Source organism: Azolla caroliniana, unplaced genomic scaffold (assembly GCF_043228905.1).
Source record: "Azolla caroliniana isolate FFs.n. ecotype wild unplaced genomic scaffold, voAzoCaro1.0.p SCAF_4, whole genome shotgun sequence".
Classification (NCBI taxonomy): Eukaryota; Viridiplantae; Streptophyta; class Polypodiopsida; order Salviniales; family Salviniaceae; genus Azolla; species Azolla caroliniana.
In genome coordinates this window covers 15,463,716-15,475,845 of record NW_028230439.1, presented here as the reverse complement: position 1 = coordinate 15,475,845, position 12,130 = coordinate 15,463,716, and the positions used below count along the sequence as shown (strand labels likewise).

The 12,130-nt window shown below is 37.9% G+C and overlaps 2 protein-coding genes across 2 annotated transcripts; both read left to right on the top strand.

Moving 5' to 3' along the window:
- Positions 1-3,874: 3,874 nt before the first annotated feature.
- Positions 3,875-7,078, top strand: LOC147865134 (uncharacterized). The gene is made up of 3 exons (XM_087317887.1): positions 3,875-3,959; positions 5,476-5,543; positions 5,668-7,078. The coding sequence occupies exon 3, from the start codon at positions 5,695-5,697 to the stop codon at positions 6,799-6,801; it is 1,107 nt and encodes a 368-aa protein (XP_087174013.1). The 5' UTR covers positions 3,875-3,959; positions 5,476-5,543; positions 5,668-5,694; the 3' UTR covers positions 6,802-7,078.
- Positions 7,079-9,247: 2,169 nt separating this feature from the next.
- LOC147865133 (protein FAR1-RELATED SEQUENCE 5-like) lies at positions 9,248-10,069 on the top strand. Its single transcript, XM_087318641.1, has one exon. It carries the CDS (start codon positions 9,248-9,250, stop codon positions 10,067-10,069), a length of 822 nt encoding a protein of 273 aa, XP_087174767.1.
- Positions 10,070-12,130: the final 2,061 nt, after the last annotated feature.

Below are 12,130 nucleotides of genomic sequence, written 5' to 3'. Positions count from 1 at the left end.
GACGGTACCACAGTACCACGGGAGAGGGTGTGGAGCAAGATGCCCTCTCAACTTGTGGATAAAGACTGGTCGAGGAGGAGGTCGGATTCGGAGAGATAAAGATCGCGGGTTCTTTCCATTTTTTCACTCGTAAATGGCTTTACGACAAATGATGGTTCACCCTGACGCTCATCGGGTCTATTAGTATCACGTTGTAAACTAATGACACATGCCTCGAGAGCACTATGAGATTGCCGAAGTTCGGACATCACATGCGCGGTTGAATTAAGGAAATTTTGTATTTGTATCAAATACGACTCAAGGGGGATTGGCCCAGGAGGATTTCCTTGAATTCCTTCTGCTTGAGTAGATGACATCGGGTCGTTATTATGAGCCATTGAATGACAATTTCTAGCAAAGAAATAGGATAAGGTCAGACAAATAGTCATAACATTATGTCATGATGTAAACATATCATGGGCAAACATTCATCGATATCATGATCTCACGTCAATACCCCTATACACATATGAGATGAGGTTCAAGATCAGGTTACTATGGTAACACAAAGGTGTTTTAAAAACCATGGGGTTGACAAATGAATGTATTTCCCTAATCTCTATATCGATTTTTTCATGGCGGCTCCCCGAGGCTCAACCATGTATGTTTGCGTCATGAATAGTTTAAACACGAAAAATGTTAACAATAAACTATGTCTCTGTGCCCACACATATGGTTTCGGCTCTTTAAGTCCTATTACGAGGACCCCAAAGTGCACTTAGACCTAAAGTCTAAACATGTGTTACAAGCATATGTATCAACAATGTTGTATTGTCTTGGTCATATTTGAACTCGAGACCTTGAGAACAAATGCATTAAACACTTGAGCTAACCAATTGGTTTGCTCATTTTAAATGTTTTATGTTTTATGTGTATAAGACATATACAAAGGCATTTGCCCATATATGTTTTTTAAAAGAAAACATATATGTTGAAAGTCCTTATTTCCCCCTCGTTTACTTCAAAACTATGTTGGTACGTTACCTAACCTCAAGTCTCATAATTCGACGGCATACACAAAAGTGCAACCTAATGGTCAAGCCAAATGAGCCATGTTTTTGTAATAGGCCCACGTGGCCCATCACATGGTTATGTCATTACAAATGCCTTCTGTAATGATGATCTCATGGTGGCATCGTATCCATGTATCGAGGGAGGGATGTTGGATGTGTGTGTCATAGGAGCGACCTCACATGAAGTGGAATGTGTTAATCCAACCTAAAAGCAATGGAGGTTTGGGTTTGATAGATCCTTTAATGTAGTCAAGAGCTCTTTTGATTAAGTTTGTGATCAGAGGATTGTTGCCAAGATCAGAATCTTGGAAAGGGATATTTCTAAATTAGTTGATGCAGTCAAGTCCTAAGATGGGCGGTGTTTGGTCACCCTCTTTAAAATGGTTATTCTTGAATGATGTACAAACACCAAGGCGGGATCTTGCATCCAATAGATTTTTGCTTGGAATCATAAGGGCATGGGGTGTGATTAAGTCATTCTTGCTTAAGGACAAGACTTATATATGGGATGCACTACTTAATCAGCCTCTTCTTGCCAATTCTTTATTTCAGGATAATGCAGGAAAAGTGTTGGGCCTAAGAACTCACCTTGCCTGGGAAAATTGGATAATGGGCTAGCTGCATCTGTAAGAACATGGAATCAATTTCAACAAATGTCACAAGAAGATCGTCTTGCACAATTACAATCAGTCCATGGTGCCAAGATAATGACTGCTAGTATATCATCAACATATTCTTCGTTTTCTACAACCTTTCAACCCAGGAAGGAACATATGTGGTTTAGATGCTTCATAAAGGACACATTGATGGTTGTCAAGTGTTTCACATAACGGGTGTGCTGCTTACTTTCAGGTCCTAGACAATCATACATTACAACCTTACACCTTAGAGTGTAGATAACTACAACACTTACGAAGTGCACCAATCAGAGTGGTTGCTAAATTTGGAAAGAAATGGATGCTTGATCCTTATCCTTCAATTGCTCATATGTGTGATATGTTGTGGTTATATGCAAAAGACCCGGTTGCAAGATTAAGATGGGATCCAGGGGGTTGGTTTTGGTCACATTCCTTGGGGGAATAGATCATAAAGGTTCCTTTCTTTCAGTACTAAGTAAAACTTGAAAGAGCACTATTGCTCTCTCGGAATGCAAGGATACCAGCCGCTCAGAAACATTGGACCACTTGGGGGGTCTCAGCTTTGCATTTGAAAACCTACTAGAGATGGATTTGGTCATTCAAGGGGCCAACTAAATTTATTCTCTTCAGATGGCTATTCGTGCATATGGCCTTACCAATTGGTTACTCATTGAAAGGGAATGTAACACCCAATCTTCGACAATGTGACTTTTGCCATGAAGCTCAGGAGACTGCCAAGCATGCTCTTTGGTCATGTTCCTTGGCTCAACAAGTATGGAATAAAGTTCGTTCATTATTTGTAACAATCAATGTCGGATGCCTATTTTCATGGGGATCATCAATGTGGGGAGTGTTACATTCCAATATGAGGCAAACGATGTTCAAGAGGCAATGATGGTACATAATAGAATATTGATATTGGCCAACCCCTTTCAACTACCTCGAAAGCAGGTGCGATCTGTCCAGATATGGAAAACAATGACTACAATAACGTTATGGGCATTATGGAAATGTTGATGCAACCGACGTTATGATGCGACATATTAGAGTCTCTCAAATGTCTTGTGTGAGATATGGGAGAACTTGCTGGCAGTAGTCCGCGGCCAGTATGACAACATGCAGGGTTCACCAGAGACTGTGAACAAGAGAAAGAAGAAGCTCCTTCACTTATGGAAAAAGTTACCCCTGTTTACAGAGTCAACTCAAGGGCCTCAATGGGACTGTCAACTTCCGTGGACCCTTTCTTGAATATCAGTGAAGCACGATAGAGTGCAACAATAAATTTCTATACCTTTTACAAAGTTCGAGCTTTGGTCTTAGGATTATCGTATATCATTGTACATGGAACATTGTAAGCTTTTGGGCACACAAGCTTAAATTGTAGCATTCACATGTTTTTTCTTAATATTAATGAGGAAAATCTTTCAAGGGAAAATAAAATAAAAAAATAAAAAAACATATTCATTACTCTTATTGTCTATGAGAGCGAGAGAGATATCATGCTTAATAATCAATTAATCGTTAAGTGAGTGTGAGGTTCAGGGGTGTCCGACAACCATATCCACCCGATTTGTCATCAAAAGGGTATACACCGGTTCGAGCTCCGCAAACGACATCGAGGAGGGTTTAACTCCATCGATACATAGATTCTACACAACATCAAAGCCCCAGAACAATGGGACGACGATTTACCTCTCCCCTGACCGCCTGCCTGCCTAACACACATCTATGTTTTGCATTTGGAATAAGGAGCGTGAGGATGGGCCACACTTGCCACCCACAAAACTGAATGCAAAGTAGTAGTGTCCTCTAGCAAAGGTAGGGAGGTGTGAGCAATTATATTGAGATTTGGAACGCCCAAGGATACATATGTATTGTACATACATAACATGCATACGTATATATATATTGTATACATACATATACATATATATATCATACATATGTACATATTAATACAATTTACAAACATATATATCATACATACACACACATACATACATACATACGTACGTACGTACGTACATACATATATGTATGTATGTATACCCAAACGCTGCTCTCGTTTCTCTGTCATTCACCCCCCTTTCCCTTCCCTCCCCTCCTTCCCCTTCTTTCAAGCGCGTTACTTGCACTGCTGTGGCCGCCACGCTGGCACCGTGCCAGGTTAGCCTTCCGGAGAAACACGCCATCCAAAGAAGACCCAGCGATGGCATCCTATAGCTTCTTCTTCTTCTTCTTCTTCTTCTGCTGCTGCTGCTGCTGACAGGTTTGTGTATCCCCTCTCTCTTCATCTGTGGGTTCTCTGTTTTGTTCCTGCGAGATCTAGGGTTTGTGTTGCCTTTGAAAGCCTTTGTTCTTTTGTTTTCAGCAATGTTTTGCCCTTTCTCAAGTCTCTTTTGTGAGAATGAAGATTTGTAGTTGCATTTGGTTCTCTGCAATAAAAACCCACATAGGTTTTTTCAGGGGAACTTTGAAATAACACAATTATACGAATGAAACCTTGTGTTTTTATAACTCATGTCATGAGTTGAAGGTCACAAAGCTTTAAAACAAGGGTTCTACAAGTTAGAAGGTTGTGTATGCATCTTGCTACATGAATTTGAAGGAAAGATCTGAATAGAAACGATTAGACAGGTGAAATCATGAGACCTCATAGCTTTAAGGTGGTGGTGGGTTCAAAGAAAAAGTCTTAGTAACAAGGGTTATACAGAAACAATCTTAATACCAAGGTGTATACAAGTTAAATCTTGTGTGCTTTGGTTCATAGGTGACTTACGTATTCAAGGGTGTGTATTCATGGAGTTTCCATGAAAAGAAGAATGGTGGGTGAATTGCAGTTAATTGCTTTTCGCGTAATAACCTTGACGTCAATCTCGTCAGTTGTATAACTCTTACATAAGCCTATTTCTCCATGGGTTGATTGTGTATTCATGGGAGTTTATCCAAAAACTAAAGCATTTATTTTGAACGTAGTGACTCTTTGAGGTTCAAGATCCTCCACATGATTAGTTGATAGGTAGACGTATTCACACATTGGTCTTTAAAGCATTCATGGAAGCTTCCCCGAGGAAAAAACGCTTAAGAGCTAATCTACTGAACGTAAGAATTAAAACATGTTCCGTCACAATCTTGAGAGGTTGTCATTTCATTCTCCTTTTGGGTGTATAGTTCATAGGGAAACCTATGTCCACATGAGGTGTTGTACATTCATGGAGTCTCTTAGAAAAAAATAGACTTGGATAAATGTATCCTCAATGGCAGGTCCGCCCAACGAGGATTCCTATCATGAATCATGATCAAGCTTACGAGGGATCCTGTTTCTCTAGCACGATCTTCGTAACCTGAAGGTTGCACCACCAAGTGCATTGTTGATTGAGAGACCTACATTCACATGATGTAAAAAGCACATAGATTCCTGTAGTAAAAAAGGTTAGAAAGCCTGATTATCTTTGATATTCATAAGTAAATCCTGGTGAAGAAAATCGTTCTTTTTGTGCATAGGTAATTCCTAGGTTTTGTTAGTTTGATGGCTAATTTCTGGAGTCGAGATGCTTTTTCTCCTTGCCAGTAAATCTGTTTGTGATTATGTAAAAAAGATGGGAATGATGGTATGATTTGTTGAGGATTGGTCCTGTACTGTTCATGACATGTTAGAATCATATTATTCTCTCTTACCCTCTGGAAACCAAAATACCTCCATAAGTCTAATGACAATATAATTGTTTTAAGTTGGAGGTACTAACCAGTCTTTTTGGTGTTTATGTTTTCTTTATTGGGTATAGTTTTACAAACATTGGTTATTGGTTGCGGATAACTGAGAAATCAGACATCAAGTAATCTTTTTAACAAGGTACGATGATGTTCACGGAGATGTCAATGCAACTAATTACTCCAATGCATTGTCTAATACTTGTGCCTATTCTCTCTTTTATATATATGCGTATATATTTCTATATATTCATACATATATATAGTTGAAATCAAGGCACGAGAACTCAAACATGCCAAAAGACAAAGGAAAGTCTCATAATTTCTCTCATAAGACAAACGAACACGTACGCAAACCTTACTCAAGGCATGGAAATGGATCATCAAATAACTACGTCGATGATGGTAGTGGAAGTACCTCGAAAAATGAGTGGGAAGACACAACATGTCCTGTTTGTATGGAGACACCACATAATGCAATCCTACTCCATTGTAGTTCGTATGAGAAAGGATGTCGGACTTATGTATGCGATACAAGTTACCGCCACTCGAATTGCCTCGATCAGTATTGTAAAGCTCACTTAGCATCTCACAAAGTTTGTGTAGATGGTGAGCATGAAAGGTCTAATAATAATGGTAATGTGGCTTCATCCAGCTTTTCAAGTGGGCATGACAACAATGTAGACCCATATGGAAGGGAGAACTCAGCGGAGCAACACCCAGAGAGCTTCCCTAGGACCTTGTCTAGAAATGGTCGGGATTTGTCAGGTCTTCTTTGTCCACTCTGTCGTGGTCAAGTGCAAGGATGGGAAGTGGTGAAGAAAGCACGACACTATCTGGACAAGAAAACTAGGGTTTGTGCCAGTGAGTCTTGCTCTTTTGTGGGTTCTTATGTTGAACTCCGTGCGCATGCCCGAAGAGAGCATCCTTTTGCACGGCCATCTGAGCTAGACCCCAATCGTGTCCGTCGGTGGACACGACTACAACGTCAACGAGACATCGGTGATGTATGGAGTGTTATTCGCTCGGCTATGCCTCATTCGACCATTCTCGGTGATTATGCCATTGATGATGATACCGATAGTAATGTAGAAGAAAACTATATGAATTTTATTGGGAATGGCTCAACTCATGATGATGAGGGCCATCTCTTAACCGTCTTCTTACTATTCCAAGTGTTTGGATCCACACATTCAAGGCCATTTCTACCTTTTAGAGGTGTCTTCAGGCGTTTTCGAGGGTCTTCTCGCACAAGACAAGGGCTATGGGGGGAGATTTTGCAACATAGTCGGGATAACGAGAACAATATAAGAGATGGGCATGATCCTGAAGAAGTTGCTAGAATGCCATCTCTTACCTATAGACAACAAAGGCACCGGCATAGGTCTCCTCCTGGCTAGTCAATACCTTCATTCTCCACTTTGATACTGAACATTATGAAAACTACAGGTGTAAAATGGTAAGTTATTTGTTCTCCCATGTTTTTGTGCATAATTGTACATTGATGTTCATCGTCTAGATTGGTCATTTCTTCACACATGCGAATTATCCATTTTTTGCTAGATATCTTTCTAGGACCTAAATTGTATGCATGGTCAAAGTGACGCATTTTGTAACAATCTTTACCGTTACCTAATGTGCATGTGTGTTAATCATATTCAAACATACAAATGTTTATTAGTTGTACACAAATCTAGTTTTGATGCTATTGTATCTTTAATGCATTTATTTCTGCACGATAAATTCAAGGTGATCGCTATAATTTTACCTCGAGAACAATAAAAAATATATATCATTTGAGAATGGCTACCTATTGTAAGTATATCAAGACAAACTATGTGATTGTTTGTCATGACCTTGTGATATAGAGGACATTAAGCCTATTGGCATGAAAAGTTTGTGTAATAGTATGTATGGGGATGAAAAAAATGTAGGTTTATGTTTTGTTGATCTAACCTGGCATTTTCATTAAAAAAATTTCTCATTAAGTACTTCATGGGTTAAGTGCTTGCTTCTATTTTAGGGAAGATTGCGTGTACTTCATCATGTTTATGGGTAAGTGCTTAATCTATGTGACCATTGTTATAAGCATGGCTCTATGTTTATGTAGAGGACTTCGGAGCTATATACAAATCTTCAAGTGTTGGGAGAAGTTGATGTTTGTTATTTATAAACAGATAAAGGTGGTTTGCAAGATATTTGAAACACTTAAAAAACATTAATGTTATCATGCCCATAATATCTTGTAAACAGTTAAAAACCACTAATTATCGTACCCATATGTTATGAAAGATTGCACAAATAGTTGATATCTTTGCAAGTTCTCATATGAGTGAAGATTATGTGTTGTAAATACTACCTCCATATGATGCAAGAATATTAAGAAATATTGGATAACAAGACATGAACTAGATACAAATAGTAATCACAATGCCTTTGTTAAGAGCATTCGTGTTCTAGTGGTAATTTTGAATTGAAATAAGAAACGCATGCTTTTGGTGATTGGACACTAATTGAATGATCATATAGGTCATTGGACTTGCAAGGTATTGCAAACATTAAGTGCATACGTTCACATGCATTGCTCTAAACTAATGGAAAGCAAAGCTTCATCCATTAAATTGAACAAAGTATACCAATAGGTCAACTTATTCTTGATATGTATAGCTTGTTCTTTCAAACTACTTTGAATTCTAAGGAAAGGTTGTCTATTATGTTAGGGTGTTGTACTCTACTTGACATTGTAAATCAAACCTATTATGTTTTGACCCATATTGATAAAGCAAAAGCACGAAAATGTTTTTTAATCTTAGCATGAGAAGAGACACCAATATTCTAATAAAGGAACTTTAAAGAACACATGAACCTTTGGGATTGATGAAGAAATTGTTCCTAAGAGAGCTTGTTTGTCATTATGCAACTTTGCATGGAGAAGCTCATCTTTCAAGTCAGGAAAACCCGTTCACCTTAGTTTTCCTTTTTTATCCAATGCCCTTGGAACACAGTTTTTGTTGTCTCTACCTACATGGTCGGAAGTTTTCCCCACTTTAGGTTACAATTACACTTATTCCCTTGGAGGAGCACTCGTTTGTCAAGTAATTCCCTTTTTTGCTAATTTACATATGTCGTTCGACTAATTACAAAGTCAAATTATTCCCTTTTCTCTTTGCTAATGTTTACGAGGAATTCAGAAATAATAAGACTTGCACACAATTCACAGAGAAGATGCCTATGTTTTTTGTCCATGTTGTAAGTTTTTGGAACTCCCATTACCTTTCATTGTTAAGCAATAAGGATTTATGTGACAAGTCAACAATTTAGCATTTATTCATGAAAACTAGATATGCCAAGGATCCACTTCCAATTATTGGAGGTGGGTGGATTTCAATCTTGGTTGCATTTAAAGTATGAGCATATATACACTATTTTAAAATACATATTATGTGCATAAATTATGCAAACATACATTGTTATATGTAAATTTGTAATATATATATATATATATATATATATATATATATCTATATAGGAAATTGGTAAATTCACAGTTTTTTCCGTATTTTCACAGTTTTTTTTTTAATTCAAAAATATGATTATTTGCACTACAAATGAATTTGTGTGCTCACTCACAATATGTACAACCTTTCTAAACTGAGGCGCGAAAATTACTCGCTCACAGTTTATATACACACACACACACACTCACTCACAAGTTTGGTATGGAAAGGGAGAAGAGAAGAGAAGAGAAGTAACTGCTCGCTCGCTCCTCCCTCCCTCCCTCCCTGCATATTATGCATTTCTCTCTCTCTCTCTCTCTCTCTCTCTCTCTCTTCCTTTTTATGGGGGATGGAATCTGGCTATTCTTCCAAAGAAGCTATGATCGAAGCTCTCAAAGCAGAATATGTTCAAAAAGGTATTGTTTTAACAACAAAAAGATCTGCTTATAATAGAGTTGAGTTGAAGTGTGATTTGGGTGGAGAACCAAAGGTCAAGGAGACTAGTGATGGCGATCAGAAAAGGAAAAAGGGATCTAGGCTAACATGTTGCACATTTGAAATCATTTGTGGGTGCAAAAAAGGCGTTTGGTGTGTTCGAAAGATTTCGGGTGATCACAACCATGAAATACCTAATAGTTTGGTTGGCCATTCGAAATATAGGAAATTAGATGGTGAAAGTAAGATAAAAGTTCAATTGATGTACAAATCTAATGTTGAACCGAAGGAGATACTTAGTACTTTGAAAAAAGAGTCCCAAAGTAATACTTCAATCCAAGAAGTATACAACGCCGTAAAGGGTGTTAAAAGAGATTTTTTAGAGGGCAGATCTCCATTGGAAACATTGTCAAATATTATTGCGTCCCCAGAATACACTAGTAAGCTACGCTTGGATGACGGCGGTAGAGTTAATGGATTATTTTTGGTGTTCAATGAAGTTGTAAAGCTTGCTAAAAGATTTGATGGGGTTTTCTTGTTGGACTGCACATACAAGACTAACAAATTTGGCATGCCCTTACTAAATTTCGTAGGAATTGTGTGTACGAATCAAACTTTCAATGTTGCTGTTGCAGTTCTTCCTGATGAGCAAGAAGAATCATACAAATGGGCGTTAAGGGAATTTAGCTCAATTGTTAGTCCAAGAGTAATAGCTGTTGGGAATATGTCCCTCTAGTGGGAGGAAGAACCGATTGATTGGAAAGCCGATAGACGATGACAGGGAAGATCCGACTGTTAGGAAAGCCGACAGTCGAAGAGTCAAAAACAATGAGTCGACTGTTTGAAGATTCGACTATTATTATTATAGTAATAATAATAATGATGATGTGTGGAAACATGTCCCTCTAGATGGGAAAAAGAGAGGAGCCGAGTTGATGAGTGACTTGGCCGAAACCAGAAACGTGTATATATCCAACTCGGGAGACTATAATTGTAAATAGTCTAAGTGTGCACCCCATGAGGGCTACGTATGTAAATAACCAGAAAGTTGCGTAAGTATATATGCAACTAGGGCAAACTTTTTAGTGATGAACTGTGTAAGCACAGAAGTTGTAGAGACAGAGAACGTGAGAGAAGGAAGAGCCGCGCCATAGCTGTGTGTGTAACAGTAGATGCGAAGAGCCCTGTGCGGCTGATGCACTCATGGGAGAGTGTTGTTGTAATCTTCTCGCTATTGTATATCCACTATTTTTATAGTGAAGAATCTGTTCCCGTGGTTTTCCCCGTTTTAGGGCTTCCATGTAAATATCTGTGTACATCTGTTTATCTTGTCTTTCTGGTGTATTTTTTGTAATTCGTATTTCAGTGCGTAGTTCGTTTATTGTGATCTATTCCGCATTGATTTCTCAACAATAGCAACAGATCGAGTAACCTTGCAAACACACAATAAGGGAGCTGGTCGAAGGTCAAGTACTAACTGATGCATATATTGACTCTCAATGGCTCTTAGAGTTGAATGCATCTTCTAGAGCCATTACCAATGTTAGTTTGAGTCAAAATATTTCACCAAGAAAAAATCTTATTGAGAGATTACATAATGAGTTGTACAACAATCCTCAAACTCATTCATCATCATTTATTAATCATATTCAAAGTGTTTTGGATGATCCAACCAAAGAAATTTAGGATATTCAACCTCTTCAGCGCAAAAAAGGAAGACCAATGGGTGCCAAAAATAAGGGAGCTTCAATTAGAAGGGACAAATCTCATTTTGAATATGTAGAGGGGCGAAAGTGCTCAAAGTGTGGAGAGCCTGGACACAATGCTAGAACATGCTCCAAATCTTAATAAATTGTTTTGAAACAGTTTTTACATTCATTTGTAGTGCAAATAATCATATTTCTGAACTAAAAAAAAAAACTGTGAAAATACAGAAAAAACTGTGAATTTACCAATTTCCTATATATATATCTATATATATATATATCATTCTTGTACGTACTACATATATATGCTTCTCTATCTTGCATTGTACAATGAAAAAATACAAGCATAGTCAACTATTGCCACCCTTGAGTCATAGGGGTGGTCCCATGACACGCAAGGCCCCTATATCTAAACCCATGGGTGAACAACCACCATAGTGTTCATATTTCTTTATTGATCACGCATCAACCAACAATTTTGATATTGGTTTACTATTCACACACCTCATTTCATGCAAAATCCTAAATTTACCTTCTCCTATGACAAGCCTTGGTGGGATGCTCCTAGTCATGTCTCGACTCTCACCTATCTTGATATACTTGTCAAAAACATCCAACCCAACATATAAAGTTTGACCCTCTAACTATTGTGATGTAACCCATTTTTGAAGCAAGAATTTTCATGGAGTACCCTAGCTAGGGTCTTAATTTTGATCTAAATAAGGGCTCCAAAATGAAGACAAGGTGAAGACCTTGTCATATCAAGCTAACTTCTAATTTGAACTCTAGCGAAATAGAAGGTTAGGTCAATGTAACACACCAAGAAGCTATATAAGCACATGCCAAGAAACCTATAAAACATTATATAATGTATGGAAAGGAGAAGGATAATTCATTAATATATAAACTCACTATCATTGTGTGTAAGAAGCACACAATTATATTAATTGTATGTAAAAACTACTATTATAACGTCTTAGCCTTCTCAAGCTATGTAGGTAGAGGAACATCTTGTAAAGCGCATTTGAGGAAATGATCCCCACATGCTCAAACATCCACATGTCTTTCAACTTCTTAGCATATGCTTTTAC